The sequence below is a fragment of the Bos mutus genome, chromosome 8, assembly GCF_027580195.1.
Source record: "Bos mutus isolate GX-2022 chromosome 8, NWIPB_WYAK_1.1, whole genome shotgun sequence".
Taxonomy (NCBI): domain Eukaryota; kingdom Metazoa; phylum Chordata; class Mammalia; order Artiodactyla; family Bovidae; genus Bos; species Bos mutus.
Window position 1 is genome coordinate 49603987 of NC_091624.1, and position 25984 is coordinate 49629970.

At 44.0% G+C, this 25984-nt stretch overlaps 1 protein-coding gene across 1 annotated transcript in view; it reads right to left on the reverse strand.

The window, feature by feature from the left end:
* The window catches only part of GABBR2 (gamma-aminobutyric acid type B receptor subunit 2), a 255169-nt gene that overhangs the window by 198335 nt on the left and 30850 nt on the right, over positions 1–25984 (reverse strand). The window contains exon 3 of the mRNA XM_070374928.1: positions 24731–24901. Within this exon, the coding sequence (XP_070231029.1) occupies positions 24731–24901 (171 nt within the window). The remainder of the gene's footprint in view (positions 1–24730; positions 24902–25984) is intronic.

Sequence of the window (25984 nt, forward strand, 5' to 3'; positions counted from 1 at the left end):
CAGATTGTGACTGCAGCCAGAAATTAAAAGATGCTTACTCCTTGGCAGGAAAGTTATGACCAATCTAGACAGCATAATAAAAAGCAGAGACATTACTTTGCCCACAAAGGTCCATCTAGTTAAGGCTATGGTTTTTCAAGTAGTCACGTATGAATGTGAGAGTTGGACTATAAAGAAAGCTGAGTGCTGAAGAACTGATGCTTTTGAACTGTGGTGTTGAAGAAGACTCTTGAGACTGCAAGGAGATCCGACCAGTCCATCCTAAAGGAGATCAGTCCTGAGTGTTCATTGGAAGGACTGATGTTGAAGCTGAAACTCCAATACTTTGGCCACCTGATGCGAAGAGCTGACTCATTGGAAAAGACCCTGATGCTGGGAAAGATTGAAGGTGGGAGGAGAAGGGGATGACAGAGGATGAGATGGTTGGATGGCATCACCAACTAAATGGACATGAGTTTGGGTAGATTCTGGGAGTTGGTGATGGTCAGGGAGGCCTAGCGTGCTTCAGTCCATGGGGTCGCAAAGTGTAGGACACGACTGAGTGACTTAACTGAACTGAACTTAGCCTAAACTCCCCTTTTCCCGAGGGCCCTGTGATGGATACTACAGTGTACTCCTGGAAACTTCCATTCTCCCAGTTTCTGACAACTCACATATTGTTGGCTACTGACAATTCACATCTGTGTATCTCCCTGGGATTTGCCCTTGACTAAAGGGGGTAGCCTTGTCTAAGGTCACACCCCTTTCCCCAGGGCAGCCTGTACCCAATGGCCAGTCCAGCCTCTTGCCTCGATTTGGGCCACTCTGAGGGGCCAGCCCAGCTCCACAGTGCTCCCTCCCCACAGGCTTGGCTCAGGCCTCTATTACCACTGCATTTTGTGTCAACTTTTTCTTCCACCTCATTCCCTCCTCTGAGCATTCCCCAATAAACGTTCCACAACTCTCAGGTTCCTAAGGGAACCTGACTGAGGCCAGGCTCACCCACGTTCACCTTGGCTCAGCTTAAGCCAGTGGTTTGTTCTCTGTTTTTAAACAATGACACCTCTTACGCTGAGAACTCAGGGACAGCTGCTTGCTTAAGGGTACTTCTGTGCAAGGCCTCGTACCAGCTCAGACAAGTTGCAACCTTTTGACTCAGACTTTAAGCTTATCCAAATAATTTCTAAACTTCACCCAAAGTCTGAGAAAAGGGAAAAAGTGATACAATTATCCATATTCCCAATATACTAAGCCAACTAGTATAGTATCTTGTATTCGTTGCCCTCACCCACACTTTCCAGCCTGCTCTCTGCTACTGCATTTCTGGAATTTGACTTTTACATATGGCAGGACTTGCACTCCCTCGTCCTGTGACTTCCAGGTAGGCTTGGTCAATAGGAGGTCCTGGCAGGAGTCAGAGGGCTAATGGGAGGTCCTGGCAGGGATCAAAGTGCCAATGGGAGGCCGTGGCAGGGGTCAGAGGGTGGGAGGAGAAAGAGCTCACAGTATCTCTCCCTACCTGCTCCCTGGCTTAGTTACAGCCCTTGTCAAGCAGCCCCTCCTCCCAGCCCCAGTAAGGCTGCTCCTTCCCCGCATTCTCCAGGGCACATGGGTGGTCTGACTCCCACTGTTGCTAGTCGGTGGTTGACTCCCCTGGTCCTGTTCAAAGTACTTCTTCACTATTTGAGCCCCATTTCAAATAGCCTCTCCCCCGTGAAGTCCTTCTGGATTTTCCAATGAGCTGTGCTCATCCTTCTGAATGCCTGCATTCTCAGCTCCTCCCTCCAAGGCCTACATTTTCTTGGCCCAGTTCTGGAGGAACTGGGAAGTTCCTCAGGTCACCCACACCCCCATAACAGCACATATCACAATATGTCCTTGGCTTTAGTGAGGTGGCTAGGGGAGAATGCCACAGCCTCATGGACTGATGGAGAGGAGCTAAGCTGTCAACAGCTCCTCCAAGGTCGGGAAAGACAGTCTGCCCTTGCCTGGCCCAGAGCCCAGGGAGACAGCCCCAGCCCAGAGAGGTGCTGAGTATGTGTCCCAGGAGGGAGGTGGCAGGTCAGGTGAGCCAACCACGTCCTGGGGTGGACAATGCATCAAAGAGCTGAGCAGGCCAAGAGCCCAGAGTGGGGCTTGAAGGTGTGCTAAGCTAAGCAGTTTCTATAATGTATCTTCCTGGGAGCAGCATGCAGATGCTGAGGAACAGGTATCTACTCTGCAGAGTGCAAGGGGAATTTTCCAAAGGGGACCAGAATCTGGATGCACCGTGGTTACGGCTATTGTCGTGGCTATTAACCTGTGCAGAAGACCTGGGTGTGAATGCTGGGTCAGGAAGATCCCCTGGAGTAGGAAATGGCAATCCACTCCAGTATTCTTGCCTGGAGACCCCCACGGACAGAGAAGCCCAGCAGGCTATAGTCCATGGAGTCACAAAGAGTCGGACACGACTGAGTGACTAACACTAACACACACTGCCCCTAGCCTGAGAGCTCCTACAGGATGTGCAGCCTGCTGAGGCCCTGTCAGGCTTCACATATGGGTCCGGCTCAGTCACCACTGACTGACTGAATGAATGAGACCAACAGAACACCCATTCATCTGCCTGAGGTGAGCGTCACTTATGCCTGCTGCCCAGGATTCTGAGGAGAAGGCTCAGGAAGCATCTGTGCTTCGTTTGTGCTGTGGGGTATGAGAGAAGATGAAGGATTCTCAAGCAGCTGTGTCAGCATGCTCTGGAAAGGAAGCTGCGGAGCGAAAGTGGAGAAGGCTGCACATCTGCGGCAGGTGAGAGAGATAACGATGACGGCTCATATTTACTGAGTGCCTGTCACATGCAGAGTCCCTCACACATGTCATCTCACTCCTCTTGACCGTTGGAATAAGCCCAAAAGTATTGTTATGACTAGTTCACGGGTAAGTAAACTGAGGTTCAGAGATGTTAAGTCAGTTGCCCAAGGTCACACAGCTGGGAAGTAAGGAGCATCTGATTCAACTCCCAGTCTATCTCTTTCCACAGACTTGATGTAAACCATGGTCAGCAAAAGTTTTCTGGAAAGGGCCAGATAATACATATTTTAGGCTTTACTGGCCATATGGTCTCTGTCACAATGACTCAACTCTGCCTTTACACTGCGAAAGCAACCATAGACAACAAGAACATGAATGGTCATGGCTATGTCCAATAAAACTTTATTTATAAGGCAGGGGGCTGGATTTGGCCCACTGGCCCACAGTAGGAGACCCCAGCTCTGAAACCACAACAAGGGCCTGTGGTTCTATTTTCCCCTCTGGGAAGGTAGTGGGAGAGAGGAAAGAGTACAAACAGGAGCTAGCTGGCTGCAGACTGGAAGTGCTTGGCTATGCCTCGTACTGGGCCACCTCGGGCCAACAAGGGAATTCTTAAAGCACTTTCCTCACCCATAAAAGGGGCATAACCACAGCTTATTTTAAGATTGTTACACAGATTAGAATAAACTGATGACATGCTGCATCTACCATGGCTGGTTCAGCCAATGGCAGTGATCAGTATCAGTGGTGACACTGAGGTTGGGAGAAGGGAGGAAAGAGCTACTGGTGCCACTGGAGCTAAAGCCTGATGGGTGCATCTTCTCACGAAGCATGGGTACTTTGGGCTTTCTTCAGGAGAATGTTATTCCACACCCCACAAAACCCTAAAGGGAATTCACAGGCACACACGGTGGGAGGAATCTCTGCACTGTCCCCGGAAGGAGCATATGTGTGGCGCTTGGTGGCTCCCTGACAAGGGTCTGCAGGCAGCTGTTCCCAAACTTGATATGGCAAGTGGTGTGATGTGCTGTCTTCCTGGGGCTGCTGGCCAAGCAGCAATGGGGGCCTCTGCCACCCTCTCCCCACCACCTGCTGCCCACGTCTGCTGATTCACACGAGAGGGTGCCAGAAGGAATCCGAAATGGCTCTAGTGCAACACAAGGCTTATAAAGGAGACTGAGGACTTGGGGGCAGGAGGACGTTTCCTTCTCTGTTTCCATTTGAAGGTCATAACTTTGGCACAGAAAGGAGGATGTGGGAAACACCATCAATATTGCTGGAGCCCAGGCTATGGCTTATGAAGCCAGAAGATGAGCCCCTGGAAAGGGCTGGTACTCACCACCGTAAAACTGGAACACCATGTTTTTTGGGAGCATTTATCCATCTGATCAAGACGATGCTAAATTGAAATTTGAGAGGGAGAGGAAAAGTGTTCAGAAGAAATATAAAACCAGATATGATGAGGCCAGCATATATAAGGAATTTTCAAAGGGGGCCACAGAAAAGGAAATGCTCAGGATCTGTCATATATCTGTATTCCAAAGTACAAAGTATGGGTAACAGTGTTAACTGTGAAACTTTTGAGAAAGATGGTAAAGCTGAGCACAGATGTCCAACTCCCACCTAAGCTACCTCCTTCTGCAAGTGACAGAAAGGACCAAGGGAGTATAAAAATAAGGGAGATCTGCTTCAGCATGGGAAAATAGGAAAGAATGCCATCAGTATGCCACCAACTTTGAGGAATTTCTGCTGGGTAGAGTGCCAGTGGAGCCAGATTGAAGGCTGACTCACAGCTCTCCTTCCTGAGAAAGCAGCATGGTGCTGCAAGGAGGGCGGACGTGCCCACAGGACCCATTTCACAGCCTTCGATGGCTAGTGAATGAGTGCTAGAGAAGAGGCTGGGCCACAGGAGGCGTGCAGAGGCCACACAGGGAGCCCACCTCTCACAGCCAGCAGTCTTTAGGAGTGGCTGGACCATTTGATCTAGGACAAACAAAGCCTACTCAAGCCTGGTTCTCCCAGACACAGAGAATGGAAGAACAAGGAAGAGACCAGAAGGGATAAGACAGGACATGTTGGAAACAGCTCTGCCAAAAAAATAGAGAAGAAATATGCACAGCACAAAATGACCCCCGACCCCTCAGGCTGCGTGTCCCTAGTTGGTAATGTGAACTTCCATCACCTAGTCTTCCAGATTAATGTCTGAGGTAAAGCATCCAGATAAAGTAATGAGGGGGTCCCAGGAGATGTGAACAAATAACCAGGTCAGGGATGACCTAAAGTGCACATGGAACCTATGAAAATCCTCTAGAACATAAAGGAGACAAGCAAGGAATGCACACAGAGGAGGAACATCACCTCTAAAAAGATTCACCACAGGAACCAGAAGTAAACTGTATGGTCTGTTTTGTACTTCAAGGAAGGTAAGGAAAACCTGGCCTCTAAGATGTAAGAAATAGCATATGCAATAGAAGAGGCTGAAACCGAAGGAAAGCTGGTAGAAGATGATAATGACAGGAAATGAATAACTTTCTGAGAATTCTGAGAGGCATTAGAAGCAGTAAACAACAGAATTTAACTGTAGGAAACCAATTGATGTTGTGGAATACAATGATGAGATGTTTTCTCAGAATATACAGAACAAGGACTAAGACAAAAATAGCCAGAGAGAAAATAATAATGTGGAGAACAAACAACAGAGACACACTCCTAAATTACTGATATTTCTAAAAAAGATACCAGAACAAAAAAGCCTGATATAATTAAAGACATACTAGAAGAAAACTTCTGCAATATGAACACTCATTCTTCAAATTAAAAATGGTAATCTTATTTTAAACAAAATAGACAAACATCTGACATGAGCCATACTTTCTTTTTTAATTCCAAAGATGAAGAAAGAACCCAATAAACATCTAGCACAGGGGAAAAAAAAAAACTTATTGACAAAGAGATCAATCAGATTACATCAGACTTCATTACAACATTGATGTAATGTCTACAGAGGTTTGAGGAAAAGTATTATGATCATAGAAATCTACACTTCATAGGAGAAGCAACAGAGACAGACTGTGGTCTATGCAACAGCACAGACCACAGTCTATGGTGTAGATAGTCTATCAGCAGATAGAATATGCTTCCTAAAAAATATTATTCAAAGATATATTCATGCCACGGAGAGATAAACCAAGACAAAACTCATGAAAGATATGTCAATAAAAATTGAAGCCATATAAATATGGATCTAAGTCTTAAAATCACAGTTATTGTAGTACAGTTTTCAAATAAAATCAGTATTTTAAATAATTATTGATAAGGAATATCCATAAGCTCCAATACTTTGCCCACCCGATGCGAAAACTCGACTCATTGGAAAAGACCCTGCTGCTGGGAAAGATTGAAGGCAAAAGGAGAAAGGGGCGGTGGAGGATGAGATGGACAGATAGCATCACTGACTCATATACATGAATTTGAGCAAACCCTGGGAGATAGTGGAGGATAGAAGAGCCTGGCATGCTATAGTCCATGGGGCCACAAAGAGTTGGACACAACTTAGTGATTGAACAACAACAACAAAAAGAATAAAGTCAAAATAGACAACAGACTTGTGGCTGCCAAGGAAGGGGGAGGTTAGATTGGGAGTTTGGGATTAGCAGATGCAAACTATTACATATAGAATGGATGAACAACAAAGTCCTATTGTATAGCACAGGGAACTATATTAATATCCTGTAATACACCATAACGTATGAAAAAGAGGAAAAAAAATATAACTGAATCACTTTGCTGTATACCAGAAACTAACACAACACTGTAAATCAACTATACTTCAATAAAAAAATAAAGTCAAATAAAAACTCAAACTATAACAATTCAAAATTAGAGATGGTGAGGGATGCACAGTAAACAAATGTGCTAATTTCTATAGCTAAGACAGATATTGTATTTTCATATTAGTACTTACAGAAGTAGATGCCTAACATTTTAAACTGAAAATGCAATTATAGAATAGTCTTATTACGATGAGGATGCTATAGTATTTAGCTAAAAATATAGGATTTGGCTAAAGTTGTAATCAAAGGCAAATGTATTGGCTTAAATACACTTGATAGCAACTAACAAAGAGTAAAAAATAAATATGCAAATCAAGTAGAAAAAGAATGGCAAAACAAACATAAACGAAGAAGGATGGTATTAATAAAGATAAAAACAGAAGAAAATAAATTAGAAAGCAGGCAAATAGAATCAAAGCCAATAAAAACCCAAGTGCTGGTTCTTTGTGTTAAAAAAAAAAAAAAAAGATAACAGGATGTTTTTAAACTGAAAATTTTACTTGTGTTTTTGTTTTATGTTCTTCGGCAAAGGAAATGTCTGGAAAACCTGTTTATCTCTGGGGAGGGGAATAAATCTTTAAAGGGGAAGCAAGTAGACCTCCAGAAGCAGCCAGTGTCCATTTTAAAGAGGATGAGCAAAATGGAATACGACTCTTTAGGGGTAGGGCTGTAAAAGAAATCTTTCTGATTCTTGAGGAGTATGGATATCAGGGTAGAAGAAGCCAATAGAGGTTCTGGATCCACAGGAGGAAAATGACCAAATCACCTCTCCTGCATCCTGGGAGTGGCTCCACAAGGAACCTAGAGAGGAGCTTGAGGATGCCCAGAAGCCTGTCTAGGGACCTCCGTCAGTGGAGATAACCAGTTCAACCAGTATCAACAGCACCACTAAGTGGCTGCAAAAGAGCCTCTCCCAGCTGGGTCACTGGCTATTTTGGAGGAGGGTGACACTGAGAAAGAGAGAGGCTGATCCCAGTAAATCTGGCAGGTGGAGTGCTTGATGCAGGTTTTAATTTAATTTGGAAAAATTACAAATGTGACCATTTTTTGCATGCTGAATTTAAGATGTTAATACCAGCTGCATCAGTAAAGAAGCAAACCAGCTGGCTTAATCAAGAAAAAAGTGGGGAAACATCTGTAATGAGAAAGCATATGACAAAAGACAGAAAAAAATATTAAATTGTACTGAAATACATACTAATAAATTTGAAAATCTCAAACAAATTTACTATTTTCTGGAAAATGTAAGTTCCAAAATTCACACAAAAAACATAAATCTAAAGTGATCAAGAAGCATGAAGAAGCCAAAAAGATAACTTGCAACAAGGTGGGATGGGGGACAAAAAATCCTGAATGGTTTCACAGACCCACTGTTTGATTTTCAAAGAGCAGCTAATCTGTATATTCTATAAACTGTTCCATAGCATCTAAAAAAATATGGAAAGCTTTATGATTCATGCTGTAATACCGAGTAAAATATAACTATTATCATGTGTTTACAGAAAAAAACTAGATAATTAAATTGATTAAAGAATAATTCAGCATAACAAAGAAAAGTCTATTTTAGAAATGTCAATAGGGTTTAATGTAAATGTGAATTCCAGATCCACTTATGTTGCTGCCTAGTCAACATCTCTTTCTGAATATCCAATAAGCATATCTAAACTACCTGTTGATTTCCTTCTCTAAAATTTGCTCCTCTGCATCCTTCTTCAAGTTAATAAGTAGTAACTTATTCCTTCCCAGTTGCTCAGATCAAAAATTTGGATGCTGTCCTTGATGACTCATTATTTTTCACATTGCGCATATATTCCATCAAGAAATCTACTTTGCCAGCTCTACTGTAAAAGAAATATCCAGGATCCAGTTGGTTTTCATTATCTAGTTCCAAGCTACCACCTTATATTCAGCAGCCAGGGTGATCCTTTTAAAATGTAAATCAGATCATCCCCTTCTTTTCTAAAACAAGTTCTAAAGTGGTCCAGAAATAAATCCATGCCACTATGGTCAACTAATTTTCAACAAGGATGCCAAGACCATTTAATGGAGAAATAACAGTCTTTTCAACAGATGGTGCTTGGACAACTGGACGGCTTCATACCAAAGACCCTTACCTCACACTGTATATAAAAATGAACTCAAAATGCAAAAAGATCTAAATGAAAGAGCTAAAACTATAAAACTCTTAACAGGAAGCATAGGTTTAAGTCTTCATGATCTTGTATTAAACAATGGCTTCTTAAATATGACACCAAAAGCACAAATAACAGCAACCAAAAAAACCAAACAAATAAACTAGACTTCACCAAATTAAAGGTTTTTGTGCAAAGGATGCCATTAAGAAAGTACAATGACAACCCACAGAATAGGAGAAAATATTTGCAAATTAAACATCTGATAAAGGTCTGGTATCCAGAATATATAAAGAACTAACGTTCAATAGCAAAAAGACAATAATCCAGTTAAAAACTAGACAAAGGATTTGAATAGGCATTTATTCAAAGAAGATATACAAAAAAGCCAGACACAAAATGCCATGTATTTTATGGTCCTCTTTTTTCTTAGTTTTATTGACACACACTTGACATACCATATAATATAAATTTAAGGCATATAATATAATAACTTCATATATGTATATATTGTATGATGACTATCACAGTGTGTGTGTGCTCAGTCATGTCCAACTCTTTGCAACCCATACCTAGACCCATACATAGGAGCCCACTAGGCTCCTTTGTCCATGGAACTTCTCAGGCAAGAATACTGGAGTGGGTTGCCATTTCCTAATCTAGGGGATCTTCCCAATCCAGGGACTAGACCCTCAACTCTTGTATCACCTGCATTGGCAAGAGGATTCTTTAACACTCCACAACCTGGGAAGCCTGAATATCAAAGTAAGCTAGTATCCATCATTGCTGTTGTTGTTCTGTTGCTCTGTTATGTCCAACTCTTTGTGACCCCATGGACTGCAGCATGCCAGCATTCCCTGCTTTTCAACTGTTCTTCCCTGTTCTCCCAGAGCTTGCTCAAACTTATGTCTATCGAGTCGGTGATGTCATCCAACCATCTCGTCCTCTGTCATTCTCTTCTCCTACAGCCTTCGATCTTTCCCAGCATCAGGGTCTTTTCAAATGAGTTGGCTTTTCGCATCAGGTAGCCAAAGTATTGGAGCTTCAACTTCAGCATCAGTTCTTCCAATGAATATTCAGGGTTGATTTCCTTTAGGATTGACTGGTTGGATCTCCTTGCAGTCTAAGAGACTCTCAAGAGTCTTCTCCACCACCACAGTTTAAAAGCACCAATTCTTCAGCACTCAGCTTTCTTTATGATCCAACTCTTAAATCCATACATGACTACTGGAAAAACCATAGCTTTGACTAGATGGACCTTTGTTGGCACTTAATGTCTCTGCTTTTTTAATATGATGTCTAGTTTGGTCATAGCTTTTCTTCCAAGGAGTAGGCGTCTTTTAATTTCATAGCAGCAGTCATCATCTGCAGTGATTTTAGAGCCCAAGAAAATAAAGTCTGTCACTGTTTCCATTGTACCTCCATCTATTGGCCATGAAGTGATGGGACTGGATGCCATGATCTTCATTTTTTTGAACGTTGAGTTTTAAGCCAGCTTTTTCATTCCTCTTTTACCTTCATCAAGAGACTCTTTAGTTCCTCTTTGCTTTCTGCCATAAGGGTGGTGTCATCTGAATATCTGAGGTTATTGATATTTCTCTCGGCAATCTTGATTCCAGCTTGTGCTTCATCCAGCCTAGGTTTCTCATGATGTACTCTGCATATAAGTTAAATAAGGGTGACAATATACAGCCTTGATGTACTCCTTTTCCTATTTGGAACCAGTCTGTTGTTCCATGTCCAACTCTAACTGTTGCTTCCTGACCTGCATGCACGTTTCTCAAGAGGCAGGTCAGGTGGTCTGGTATTCCCATCTCTTTCAGAATTTTCCAGTTTATTGTGATCCACACAGTCAAAGGCTTTGGCATAGTCAATAAAGCAGAAATAGATGTTTTTCTGGGACTCTCTTGCTTTTTCCATGATCCAGCGGATGTTGGCAATGTGATCTCTGGTTCTTCTGCCTTTTCTAAAACCAGCTTGAACATCTGGAAGTTCACAGTTCAAGTATTCCTGAAGCCTGACTTGGAGAATTTTGAGCTTTACTTTACTAGCGTGTGAGATGAATGCAATTGTGCAGTAGTTTGAAAATTCTTTGGCATTGCCCTTCTATGGGACTGGAATGAAAATTGACCTTTTCCAGTCCTATGGCCACTGCTGAGTTTTCAAAATTTGCTAGCATTTTGAGTGCAGCACTTTCACAGCATCATCTTTTAGGATTTGAAATAGCTCAGCTGGAATTCCATCACCTCCACTAGCTTTGTCCGTAGTGATGTTTCTTAAGGCCCACTTAACTTCACACTCCAAGATGTCTGGCTCTAGGTGAGTGACCACACCATTGTGGTTATCTGGGTCATGAAGATCTTTTTTGTATAGTTCTTTTGTGTATTCTTGACACTCTTCTTAATATCCATCATGTCACACAGTTAATTTTTTTGTGTGATGAGAATTTTTAAGGTCTATTCTCTTTGTTGAGAGTTGGACTATAAGGAAAGATGAGCACCGAAGAATTGATGCTTTTGAACCGTGGTGTTGGAGAAGACTTTTGAGAGTCCCTTGGACTGCAAGGAGATCCAACCAGTCCATGCTAAAGGAGATCAGTCCTGGGTGTTCATTGGAAGGACTGATGTTGAAGCTGAAACTCCAATACTTTGGCCATCTGATGCGAAGAGCTGACTCATTTGAAAAGACCCTGATGCTGGGAAAGATTGAGGGCGGGAGGAGAAGGGGACAACAGAGGATGAGATGGTTGGATGGCATCATCGACTCAATGGACATGGGTTTGGGTGGCCTCCGGGAGTTGGTGATGGACAGGGAGGCCTGGAGTGCTGCAGTTCATGGGGTTGCAAAGAGTCGGACATGACTGAGTGACTGAACTGAACTGAATTCTCTTTGTTGTTGTTGAGTCGTTAAGTCATGTCTGACTCTTCTGTGACCCCATGCACTGTAGCCCACCAGGTTCCTCTGTCCATGGGATTTCCTAGGCAAGAATACTGGAGTGGGTTGCCATTTCCTTTTCTAGTGGATCTTCCCGACCCAGGGATTGAACCCACATCTCCTGCATTGGTGGACAGGTTTTTTTTTTTTTTACCACTGAGCCACCAGGGAAGCCCTATTCTCTTTAGTAACTTTCAAATATACAAAACATTATTGTTAACTACAGCTACCATGCTGTATATTACATCCCCAGAACTCATTTATCTTATAATTGGAAGTTTATACCTTTAGGTCACTTTTACCTATTTCCCCTACCTCACATCCTCATGGTTCCATTTATATGAAAAATCTATTATAGGCAAATCCATAGATACAAACCAGTATTTTGGCTTCCCTGATGGCTCATTTGGTAAAGAGTCTGCCTGCAATGCAGGAGACCTGGGTTCAGTCCCTTGGTCGGGAAGATTCTCTGGGAAGGAAATAGAGAAATAGCAACCCACTCCAGTATTGTTGCCTGAAGAATTCCATGGACAGAGGAGCCTGGTGGGCTACAGTCCAGGGGGTCAGAAAGAGTCAGACAGGACTGAGTGACTAACACTTTCACTTTTCATAGGTACAGAAAGTAGATTTGTTGTTGCCAGGGGCTGGAAGGAGTAAGTTACTGCTACAGTAAATGAGTTACTGCTAATGGAAATAAAATTTCTTTTTGAAGGGAGGAAAATGTCCTGTGTATATACCAAAACTATTTACTGGTATAATACAAAATGGTTAAAATGGTAGATTTTATCTTATGTGATATATCCTCATTAATATCTTGTAAGGGCCAGAATCCCCCCTCAACTCTCCTCCCCCTAAAAACTGCTCCATTTCCTCCTCACTCATTTTGTGAGGGGCTTCCCAGGTGGTACTAGCCATAAAGAACCCACCTGACAATGCAGGTAAGACGTCAGAGACCTAGGTTCGATCCCTGGGTCAGGAAGCTCCCCTGGGGAAGGAAATGGCAACCCACTCCAGTATTCTTGCCTGGAGAATTCCATGGACAGAGAAGCCTGGTGGGCTATAGTCCATAGGGTCGCAAAGAGTCGGACACAACTGAGGCCACTTAGCAGCAGCAACATGTTATGTGAATTGCTTCTCAATAAAAATAAAACCCCAAATACTCTCTAGTAGCTTCTCAACTGGAGAAGGCAATGGCAACCCACTCCAGTACTCTTGCCTGGAAAATCCCATGGACGGAGGAGCCTGGTAGACTGCAGTCCATGGGGTCGCTAGGAGTTGCACACGACTGAGCAGCTTCACTTTCACTTTTCACTTTCATGCATTGGAGAAGGAAATGGCAACCCACTCCAGTGTTCTTGCCTGGAGAATCCCAGGGATGGCGGAGCCTGGCAGGCTGCCGTCTATGGGGTCACACAGAGTCAGACATGACTGAAGAGACTTAGCAGCAGCAGCAGCAGCAGCTTGTCAACTGACTCAAAAGCTGAAGTCCTCACTAATGTCTTGTAAGGGCTAGAAGCCCATCAACTCCCCTTCCCTCTAAAAACTGCTCCACCTTCCCCTCACTCATTCTGTTCCAGCCATAATGGCCTCCATGATGTGGTTCCAGCACCATCAGATTCACTCCCATGTCAGGACCTTTGCACATGCTATTCTCTCAGTCTGGAAGCCTGTTTTCCCAGACATCCTAAGACTTGCCCCTCACTGCCTGCACATATTTACTCAAATGCCACCTTATCTTTGAAGCTGTCCTTGACCTCATCCCACCTCCCATGGCATATTCTATTCCTCTTACCCTAGATCAGTTTTCTCCCTAACACTTACCATTATCTGATATACCATATATTTATTGGCTTAACTATATTTTTTAAAAATCATGTGTCTCCCCAACCAGAATGCAAGCTCCTTGAGGGCAGGGATATTGCTTCATCCACTGATATGCCCACAGTGCCTAAAACAGTGCTCAATGTGTGCTAGGTACTCAATAAAGAGGCTTTAAATGAATGACACATTTCAGAATGAACACGAGGAAACTTATGACTGCAATCTGCCACACTAATAGAGCAAAGAGAAAAAACCATGTACGTTTTTATACAGATTCTAAAAATACATCTGATTTTTTCAGCATGCATATCTTGGCTTAAACACTGAATAAATAAAAATAGAGCATCCCTTAAAATGATGAGAATATCTGTCCTTCTAACAGACATCATACCTTACAAACAGCATTCTCACTGCAGTCAAGAACGAGACAAGAATATTCACTATTATCACCATTTTAAAAGTAATACTAGAATATTTAGTGAATAAAGCAAAGATAGTAACAATAATAATAGCCATAATATATTGGGTGCTCTTTTGGGCACTGTTCTAAGACCTAAGTGCTCTATATGCATTAATATATTTTAATATTCACAATATCTGAGGTAATATGAGTACATTCCCATTATCAGGAACATGGAAAAGTTACATGATTTGCCCAAGGTCACAAAGTTGATAAGTGGCTGAGTCAGAATTGGAATCCAGAAAGTTTCTCTGTTCTAACCATTATACACTACATCCTCAATGAAAAATTATGAAGATAAAAGTAGTGTAACCTTGGAAAACAGAAAGCAAATTTTCTCTTGCTCCAGATAGTATTGTTGTCTATCTAAAAACTCACGCAAATTAAGAGAGGAAAAACTACCAGAAGTAATAAAAATTCAATATAGGCACTCAAGAGATGTAAATACATGATCGACAGCTTTGCTATATTCTAGCAAGAACCATTTTTTAAAATGTCAAGAAAATTAGATATCATTCCCAAAAGCAATAATAAATATAGAATACTTGAAAATAAACCTAACATAAAATAAAAAATATCTGTATGAAGAAAATGACAAAGCTTTACTGAGGACCTAAAACGCTTTGAGTGAAGAGATGGTTATTCATGAATACATAGACTCAGTATTATAAAGATGTCAAATGTCTCCTAAATTAATTCTGGATTTACTGAAATTCAAATAAACACACCAATGGCATTTTTAGACTCTTACAAAAATTAATGGGTAAAAATAGAGACAACTGTGAAAAAGAAGGCAAGACTATACATAAAAGTATATCAAAGAAAGAATATTCAAAACACTGAGATGCCAATTCCAGAATAGATAGTTAGATCAAGGGAACAAAATTTTAAAAATGCATAAACAGTCTAAAGGCACACTGTTTAATAGGTGGCCATTAGCCACATGTGGTTCCTCTGCATTTGAAGTGGCTAGTGCCACATGTTCAAATGATAGTGTCTGGGGTATACAGCATTAAATAAAATGTACTATTAAAATTAATTTTTCTGATTTCTTTTTTCTTTTTAAAATGTGGCTACTAGAAAATTTTATTTTCTTGGGCTCCAAAATCACTGTGGAGAGTGACTGAAGCCATGAAATTAAAAGACACATGCTCCCTGGAAGGAAAACTATGACAAACCAAGACAGCATATTAAAAAGCAGAGACATTATTTTGCCAAAAAAGCCCTGTATAGTCAAAGCTATGGCTTTTCCAGTAATCATGTATGAATGTGAGAGTTGGTCCTTAAAGAAGGGTGAGCACCAAAGAAATGATGCTTTTAAATTGTGGTGCTGGAGAATACTCTTGAGAGTCCCTTGGACTGCAAGGAGATCAAACCAGTCAAACCTAAAGTAAGTCAACCCTGAGTATCCACTCGAAGGACTAATGCTAAAGCTGAAGCTCTAATACTTCAGCCACCTGATGTGAAGAGCTGACTCACTGGAAAAGATCCTGATTCTGGGAAAGACCGAAGGCAGAAGGAGAAGGGGGCAGCAGAAGATAAAATGGTTAGATATTAATAGCATCACCAGCTTAATGGACATGAATTTGAGCAAACTCCAGGAGACAGTGGAGGACAAAGGAGCCTGGCGTGCCGTAGTCCATGGGGTCTCAAAGAGTCGGACATGACTTAGTGATTGAACAACAACTAGAAAATTTAAAATCACATATGTGGCTTATATTATATTTATATTATATAGAACTGGAAATTATATGCAAAAAGCAGTATGTTATTTTCCAAAGATAATATTTAGCATAGGCATTTTAAATGGGTCAGGAAAAGATGGATTCATTAAACGCTGGAGAATTACTGAATGACTATGGGGGCAGAAAAAAGAAAAGTTTGATCTCAGGCCACATGCAGAAATTCTGGGCCAATTAGAAGAAAAGAAGAAAATGAAGGTGAATTTATGGAAATTTGGGGGTTGGAAAGAGCAAGACAAAGTAAACTTAAAAGTGAGGACAAACAGTCTTCCTAAACTTGACTATAGTAAATATTAAAATTTTTAATATTATCAAATAACATAAAAAACCAAAATTGAATGTCACTTGAAACATGATGGGATACTTGTAACAACTGTGACAAAGAGTTGATATCCTTACTTTATAAAGAACACTTATAAATCAGTAAGAAAGACTCCAGCAGGAATATGTGCCAATAACATTAACAGCCAATTTACAAAAGGAGAAACAGAAATGAGAACGATTCCTAGTAAAAAAGAAATTCCGTCTTAGTAGTAATCAAAGAAATGCAAATTAAAATAGCAATTGCCAAGGATCAAAAAAGAATAATATACCATGTTGGCAATGAGTACTCTCATATACTGCTCTGAAACTAAATTGGTATGATCTTTCTGGAGGACAATTTGGCAACATGTACAAAAGGTTGTAAAATGTGCACACATTATTTCTAGGAATTTATCCTTGAAAAGTAATCAGAGATGTTCACACAAAAATACAAGTATGGATTTACTGCATTGTTGTTTGTAATCAGGAAAAATTGGCAAGTATCTATCTCCATGTTTAGTGATGGGAGCTCCCTTGAGTAATTATGGTATATCCATAGGGTAGAATTTTTTTCACCAGCTATCAGGAAAAAAAAATAAAAAATCAGCAACAGAGAACACTTCCTGTACCATCCCAGATTCCTCAAAATGTCAAAGATTTTTAAAAATCTCTAAACGTTCTGGAAAATGACTAAGAAGACCACCAATGGATAGACCATTTGCAGAACTATATTGGAAGACAGGAAGGGAACAGATCAAAGGATAAAGAAGACTGGAGAAGAGCAGCCCCAAACACATCAGGCTGTGGCAAAAACAAGGACATTTCACGGGGTCGCCAGGCCCAGAGCTGCCAGGCCATTACAAGTCACAGTGGTGGAGAATATCTGCTGGCTGGGGAATATGTTCCCACTGGGTTGCAAGATTATGGAAGCCATTTCTATAGTCAGAGCATGTATTTGTTCATGCGAGTTCACTCGCGTATGGAAAAAAATGTTAAAGACATATGCCTTATAGATGTTAACACTGACCTTTCGGTGGGTAGTTATGGCCAATTTTTACTTATCCTTTTTTGTTCTGTGTTTTCCAAGTTTTCTGCATTGAGTACATATCAATATCATGGTTAGAAAACATCATATGAGTATTTTAAAACAAGCAAAAACTAATAACAAACAGAACTTGAAGGTTTTATGTAAGAAAGTGACTACAGTCTCATTATTTTTCTTTTGAGTCCCTGCAGTAACCTTCTGGCTGGTTTCCCAGACTCTAGTCTGCTCGTCCCAATCAGCTCTCAAGATTGCTAACCGTCTCTCACCCCTGATCTGAAACCTTCCTTGTCTCCCTGCTCCTACTGCTGACAGGTGAAGTCCAAACATGGAGGCTTGTGGGGCCTTCACCATCTTTCGCTCAGCCCATTCGCCCCTTCTTGCCCTACATACTGAACTGTCCAGCCCTAACTACCTTCTTTTCACGAAGGTTCCCTACACCTTCTAACTCCACTTCTTCACTCACATACCCTGGCACTACCGAAGCCAGGCAGATGGGCCTTGGAGGTGGGGGAACCACAGCCAGAATTGCCAGAAGAGCTTTGGGGACCCACACATGACAAGACGCACTACTTTGTTAGCCAAGCGCACCCAAGGTTGTGACAAATTCCCCTGGGACACTTGCTAGGAGCCGATGTGGCGGGATGTCACTGGGATTTGGGGTCTGGGAAGATCATAAGACGTACACGCAGAATCTCATGGCAAAATCCCAGGGGACTGTGAGGAGCCCTGCTTGAGACATGGATTGCCTGTTCTGGACACCTACCTCCTTGCTCCTGAGGTGGGTGTTGGGTGGGATGGGAGGGGGATACTGGCCCAGGCCCATGTCTCCTTCTCTCCACAAGGAGAGGCAAAAACCTGGGTTCACACCTACACCTGCCCCTGCTTGGTGAAGCCTTGGCAAAGTGACTTCATCCCTCCTGAGTGAGTCTGTTCTACCAAATGGAGATGGACCATGCTGGGCGACTAAACGTCATCACCTGCATATGGTAGGTACCCCACAAATGGCAGTAGATGATGTCATAACTTAAATACATTCTCCTATCCAGCAGTTCTGGAGCAGCGGCTGCTTCACGGGGCTGCAATCATGCTCTGAGAACCTGGCCCAGGGACTGTGCAGGACCCCCCAGCAAGTATCCCTGTTCAGAGCTGTTAAGTGGATGACCAGGACTCGCCCTCCCTCCCCCTCCGGAGACCTCCAGGAACTCCTCTGGGCCCTCACTCACTCGTGTGTTCCAGGGTCCACACTGCCTGGGTGGAGATATAGTTATCTAATATCACAGCCCTGGTGAGCAGCGGGTGTGGCACTCACCCTGGCCCCCCAGGCAAGCACCCATCCTCTCTGAGCAGGGTCCAGGGCAGCTCCTTTCTTCTAAGAGCTGGGGTGTGTGAGGTGGGAGGGTGCTTGGCTTTGCAGACCTGCTGGGGAGTGTCAGGAGGAAGCATTTGCCATCCCCTCCCTGGGGAGAGGAGAAGGGAGGGTGTGGGCCATCCTTCCAAAGGTGGAGCTCTAAGCCCAAACAAGGCATTCCCCTCAGAGGCCTGTCTTTTAGGCTCAGCCACTGCAGCCACCTCTGGACAGGAAAATGTCCTAAAAGCATGAGCAAGTTCTTCAAATAGAAGTTGAGGCATAGAGTAGAACCATCAGGGTCAGAATCTGATCTGTCAGGAGTCCTGTCCGGCCTCCTAATAATAGAAGATCTGCAGGTCTGTGGGTGACCCTGCAACCTAGAGGAACGCCAAGGACAAAGACCAGAGCTGAGTCTGGCCCTACTTTCTGATAAAGCGGGCCTCAAAGCACAGAGGCCTCAGTTGAAAGCTTCCCATTCTTCTAATACCGGGATTCTCTAACTCCAGTATGCTGAGCCCCACTCCCAAAGGTCTGATTCAGGGGGCCTGGGGTGGAATCCTCAGATTTGCTGGGAACAAGTTCCCATTGCCAATGCTGCTGGTCAAGGACCACACCGCAAGAACTGCTTTAGGGGATGGGATGACCTGATCCTGGTACGAGCGGATACTGAAGTAATGACAACTCAGAACGAACATTCCAGAGAGCCAAAAACACAACTCAGACACAAACTACAGTGAGCTCGTTCCCAATGTCCACCTCTGACACCACCCAGAAGAACCATAGAGCAGGTCCCAGGTCACGGCTGCTTCCAGTGGCTGGCCCAGAACCTTCCACTGAGATCTCTAGAAGAATCTTCCACCAACAAACAATGCCACATCCAAACAAAAGTCAGTTAACAGATGTCAGAATGACCTGAGCTGAGCTCTGTGGGAATGTGGCTTCCCATCTTTGTGGGTGCCTCCCCTCTCCCCGACGGCCCCTGTGACTCACAACAGGGACTGACACTTCCCTACAGCCCCTCACCCCCATCTCACCATCCTAGTTGCAAGCAGACTACGGACCCCAAAAAAGAAATCACTGCCTTGGCCTCTAAGAATCTGGCCTAGTGGGCAGAAACTGACTTACTGAAATCCTTACTGAACACATATGCTCCAGGGTTAGGGGACAGAAAGGCTCTTGTCCACAGGGGCCTTCCAGTTCAGGAGCAGTGGGTGACTGACAAAGAAGCAGGTCGGGTATTTCTTTGCCCTGCACACAGCTGGTAGAGAGAGAAGGTCGAGGGGAGGGGAGCACAGAGACACACACCTGACCCAGTCTGGGGAGGAAAGTTGAGCCAGGTATGGGAGAGGACAATCTGCAGAGAGAAGCCAGAAGGTGAGGCTGGACCAAAGTGGAGAGTGCCGGAGGTGAGACAGACAAGGAGGCCTCAGGGTATGTAACGGTTTCCGTGGCCACCCCAAGGAGCTCATCCCTACTCAGAGCAGCAGGGAAGGCTGACGATTCTACTAAGGTTGGCTCCTAGACGAGAAACAAGCACAGGGTCCCCTACCCTCCAGTGTGGGCATGTCCTCCGAGCCATGTAAGTGGCAACTTTAGAGAAGGTGACCAGAGACCCCTTTGGTTGGGGCAGATGGTGACTTGGCAAGCAAGGAAGGGCTCCAAGGGCCATGGAGGGCTGAAAGGGCAGGTGCTTTGAAGAGGAAGCTCTGCAGATGGTGCCCTTTTGGTCTTGGACAGATCAAGGGCTTTGGTGGGTCCCAGCTCTTGAGGGAGGCTCTGATATGGAAAGGTCAGCCCCAGAAGCGCCGAGATCACTAAGCCAGCGACTAGGCAAGGAGTCTTCGAGCCTGCCTGGAGGGAGCAGAGGAGAAAGGAGCGGTGCTAGTGGCAGGCACTAGACCCCGCCGTATGTCTGGGCTGCTGAACGGCGGCCAGCCATGGGTTAAGGAACCAGATTCTAGATGACAATAAAAATAACTGCCACCCCTTGCATGGTGCTTATTATGAGTCAGGCACGCCTCTTAGCACTTCAACTTTCAGAACACATGTAATCACAAGCATCCTTAGAGTTAGTTACCATTATTATCCCCATTTTTAAGAGGAAGAAACTAAGGCGCATAGAAACTCAGTAATTCTCATGGTCATACCCCTGGGAGTGGCAGGATCAGGGGCAATGACCCTGAACCTTCACCACAAATTTCTTGAGCTAGGAGAGCTCTTAGAGGTCAATCGACCCAACTCCCTTATCTTACGGAGGGGAAACTGAGGCCAAGAGAGACTGAGTGGTCTGTTCAATGGTACTAAGCTGGTTAGTTTAGCATCATGGGATCAGGAATCCAAAGAATAACTTAGTGAAGATGGTTTGGTAGACCACAGGACCAGGAGCTGGGAGAATAGGCTCAAATAACCCTCTGGCTATCTGCTGGTCCTCAGCCACCCCTGCTCACTACCTTCATTTCCACCTCATCCTTGCCTCTATCCTATGCCTTCAGTGTACACATAGACACCACTTAGCACCCTGGTCTCTCATTTCCTTGCCCCTAATCCTAGTGACCTCTACCTCCACTCAGCTTTAGCTGTTCATTCATCACCAGGGCTTGGACCCCCCAATCCCTACATCCCTCCCCCCAGCTCTGCCACAGTCTCCCATTCTTCTAGCTCCTTCATCTCTACACTCTCAAGCTTTTCCGAGACTTCCAGAGCTGCACTTTCTTCAGGCCCACAGGCCACTGCCTGTCCACTGCTCCCCATCCCGGGTCCCATGGACCACCCTCTCAGCAGTACTCTCTTTATCACCACTTTTACCTTTGTCTTCCACCTGGTGATTCTGATGAGCAACCAGAGTTGAGAACTCAAAGAAGGAGGCCTGACACTTACTGACCTTGAAGCCATGTCCACTCCTCCCTGGCCCTCCATGCCCCAGGTTCTGTGCCTTCATAGACGTTGGCACATGGTAGGCCACATCTGTATTTTTTGAGTGAATGGATATGCATTCCTAGGGCTTGTCCCAAGTACCAGTGGAGGCGAGAATGTCCATTTAATGAACTCCAACTATGCAGAAGTTTTTCATTTATGTTTTTTCATCTAACCCTCTCATCTCCCAGTGCCTGTGAGGTGGGGATAAATATCTCTACTTTACACATGGGAAACTGGATCTCACTGAGGCGTAGTGAATTGCCTGGGGCCGCAAAGCTTTTGCTTGGTAGATCTGGGCTTAGAGATCTTCTGGTACCAAGTCTTTCCTTCTCTCCTCTGATATAAGTCTTTGACCCAGAGAGGGTAGAGCTGAAGCAAGCGCCATCTTTCTGGCCACTGGTTCCCCATGGACCCCTGATTGTCCTGGCAGCAGCTTTAGATCAGGTACACTTGAGCCAACAAGGTGAAGTGAACTGCCTGGGGTCACACAGCCATTGCTTGGCAAAGTGGGGCCCCGAGATCAGCATATCTGATCCAAGGCCTGAGCAGCTCTGGGTTACTGCACACTGGTTTTGAATCTTATGGACGGGGGCTCCAAGGAGCAGCTGGTTCCAAGGTAGGATAACCCTCAGCCCTCTACCCCTTTCAGAAGATTAAGGTTTTAATTAAGGTTTTCCCCCATTCCCCTCTAACTTTGGGATTGCTTTCATTTGACATTCCTTCCAGTGCACCAGTCCGGAACAGAAGTGCTTGATGCTGCTGATCGACCAGTTTCATAAAAGGAATCCAGTTTCCTCTGCACTCACGAAAAGCTGTTAGCCCCTGGCAAGTTTCCAGGGCCTGCACTCCAGTGATGCAGCCAGACATCGGGAGAGGGATGCCAAAGCCCTTGGGCACAGAGAGGAGTCAGCTGGGCTGAGAGATTAAAATCGAAAGGGGTTCTTGCCAGCAATACCACCAAGCAACATCCTGTCCTTAAAAAAGAGGCTTCCCACTGAGATGCCCTGAAACCTGGCTGAAGGCTCTAACACAGCTGTGCAGGGACAGAGATGTGGTACCAAACTGACATTTCCTGACCCCAGTGAGGACAGAGAAATGGAGAAACACTGACCAACAGTCTGTCAGGCTTCCAGCCTCAGCTGGGCTCTTTACCAGCAAGTGCCCTGGGGCAAGAAGGCACCTGCCCTCTGTGAGCCTCAGTTTCCTCATCTGTAAAATGGGAACCATAACCTCTCCCTAAAGGGCAACTGGCTGTTTGGCAATCTATAAAGCTTGGGGCTGATCACGTATCCTCTTTAAACCAAAGATTGGGGTTTTTCAAACCTCTCTACACAAAGGTAGTTCTCATGTGACTACAGGTAGTTAGGGATGGAAAGAAGGAACAATGGACTGTCTGGACCTGGAGTCTAGATTCTGGGATTCAGTCCTGACTTCTCTGTCAACAATCTTTCATGACTTCAGAGGTGCTTTGAAGCCCTGAACTTTGTTCATTCCTCTCTCTGGGCCTCAGTCTCCCCTTCTGTACAATAAGGAGGTTGGAGGAGGTGTCTCTAAGAGCCCATCAGGCTAAGTCAGCCAAAGACTCCATTGCAAAAAAGCAGGTCCCTCCAAGTGTCAGCAGAGTCCACGTGGATGGGGCCACAGGACTGGCCCTGCGCACCCTCACCATTAATCTGCTTCACACTCATTCCAGAACATTCGTGGCTGCTGTATAAAGGGCAAGCTTCCAGCAACAGCCTCTTCAGTGTTTGGCAGTGAGTCACTCCCACTGGAGGTCAAGTTCTCTTTGTGCCTCTGCCTGGGGACTGGGAAACAGAGGTGGGAAGCTGAGGACCCTTCTTGTCAGGGAAAAGCTGGCCTTGTTTGAATGACTACAGACTACTTCTGCTTTTCAAGCACCTCTGAAAATATCCCTCTCGGCACATAAACTGTATAGCTTGCAAAGCTCTTTGAAATTCATGACTCATCTGATTTTGGCAGGAGGTCTGCAGGATGGGCTTGGGAAGGGTTATTGTCGCCATTTTATAGGGGCGGAAGCTGCAGCTCAGAGAAGTGAGGTGACTTGGCCAAGGTCGCACAGCTAATGCACGGAGTGGTCTCTCCCATGGAGTGGCCTCTCCTTCCCAGGGAAAAATGGGGCAGAGCCTCGGAAAGGCAAGTGCAGAGCTGGCGTGGAAATCGGGTCTGGTGGTTCCCAGCGCTGCTCTGCTCCACCTCCCTCACCCCACCCCGCCACTGGCAGAAGGGGCGTGTCCTCCCCAACTACTCTCACAGAGGTCTGCCTGCTCACCCACCTCACACATTTCCCTGAGGATCTGCTCACAGTTGTTTCTCTTTCTTTATCTTGGGCTCCTAAGCAAACCTGGACTGTATCATCTTGTGGGGAAGCTCCAAGGACCAAGAGCACACACAGGAGAAGACTGGAAAGTAGGGACTATAAAGAGATGAGGGAAAAAAGTAAGAAACCATTCTGCACTCAGCTGAGTGGAGAAAGCTTTTTAAAAGATTTGCTAATATCCACTGCTTGTAAAAACGTGTGGAAATTTTCAAAGCGGTTGGAGGAACTAGAAATTAGAACAGGCTTTCTGGAGGTCAGTTTATCTCAACGTTTTAAATGTCCCAGAAATTCTACTTCTAGAAATCTATCGTTGAAGATGCACACCTAGGTGGAAAGGTGTTGGCTGTGATATCAAAAAGCTGTAAACATTCACTAATTTACCATCTATGCACCCGACAAGAACATCATGGCCCATTAATAAGAACGAAGTCAATCAAGATCTCAAAGATCTGTTGTAAAGTGAAAAATGCAAAATATCTACCTAGTATGAGGACATTAGGTTTAAAGGTACTGAAGAAGGTCTGGGCAGATGAACATTACACAGAAAGCCGGACTTGACTTAGAAAAGAAAATGGATTTAGAGGAATTGGGTAAAGCAGCCCTTTTCTTTCTTTTTTTTTTTTTTACTATATGTAATTTAACTTCTCTTTTCCTTGCAACAACAGCAAGCCTCAGAACACCAAGTATTGATGTATATTTGTAAATCATTAAAACAAACAAAAACTAAAAAAAAAACCACCCAATCCACAGTGACTTTGGTAATCTTCATTCCAAGCCGGCTTCTCCCCAAATTCTCCTCACAGGAGAAACACTCTTGGTGGCACCCCATGATTTTAGATCATCACTAGGGTCGGCAGCAAGAACAACACGTCTACAGGGTGGGTGAGGGAATAAGCCACATGATTTAGCCAAAAGGCACAATGGAAGGGAAGGTTCCACTCCTGAGCTGTGTGAGTTGGAGGTCTTCACCAGCCCCACGCACAGTTGAATACCTCGGCAGCTCCAAGGCCCGGAACAGTGCCCAGCCTGATGGAGCTGTCTCGCCCCTTGCCTGGAGGTGGGTGAGGGGCGCCTCCCAGCGGCGTGTACCTCTGAGAAGCGCTGCACATCCTGGGTCAGCGTGCCCACCCGTCTCCACTGGTAGTGCTTCAGCAACTTCAGGATGGCTGGATTCACCGCGTTATCTGATGGGACCGTCCGAAAGAAGTAAGGGTATTTCTTCTTATCTGCTAGAACAGGCGTGGTGGCAGCAAAGGAGAGCTGAAAAACACAAAAGAGACAGCATTTTACTGGGGGGAACCTCATAGCTGTGGGCTCAGGATCTTTCCTAAGGGAACAGAGGTCTTTAGTTCTCACTTGAGGTACAAACACACAGGCAAAATACTTTTAACCTTCTTACTGCAAAAATAACTTGTTACAATTGAAGAGGCTTTTAAAAATGTAAAATAAGGAGAAAGAAACTTCGTTAATGTTGTCGTCTGCCTCCTTCAGATCCTTTCTCCGTGCATGGCGATGAACTAAAAAAAGATTCTTGAGATCATTCTGTATACGCACTTGAACTGTTTGTTTATTCCCTCATTAAATATTGTCTTAAAAGCATTTAACCATCCTGTTAAAACTTCTTGCAAACATTTTATCATGTAAACTTTTTAATAGTTCCATAATATTCTAGCATCTGAACATACTGTAATGTACTACATTGTGTTTAATTTGGGGACATTTAGACTATTTCTAATTTGTCATGATTATCCTATTCTACAAGCACCTTTGTGCTTAGCATTTTTCCCCTATATTTCAGGCTTTTTCCATAGGGTAGAGTCTAGGATGTGAAATTTCCCAGAGAAGGAATGTGAGCTTTTAAAGACATGGGATGATTTGAGAGAATAGCACTGAAACATGTATATTACCATATGTAAAATACATAACCAGTGCACGTTCGTTACATGAAGCAGGGCACCCAAAGCCAGTGTGCTGGGACAACCCAGAGGGATAGCGTAGGGAGGGAAGTGGGAGGGGGTTTCAGGATGAGGGGCACACATGTATACCTGTGGCTGATTCAAGTCGATGCATGGCAAAAACCAGCACAATATTCTAAAGTAATTATCCTTCAATTAAAATAAAGAAATTAATTTTAAAAATAAAGACTTCATACTTATTTCCAAAAAGGATTGCATCAATTTGCACACCCACTAGCCAGGTATAACTACAGAGGATCAATCTTACCACATTCTTGTCAACAGAAATAAAACATCTTTCTATCTAATTTATTAATGATTTATTACTGAAAAACTGGAATCATATTGCATTCATTGGTTATACATTATGTTGAACCTTTTTCTATGT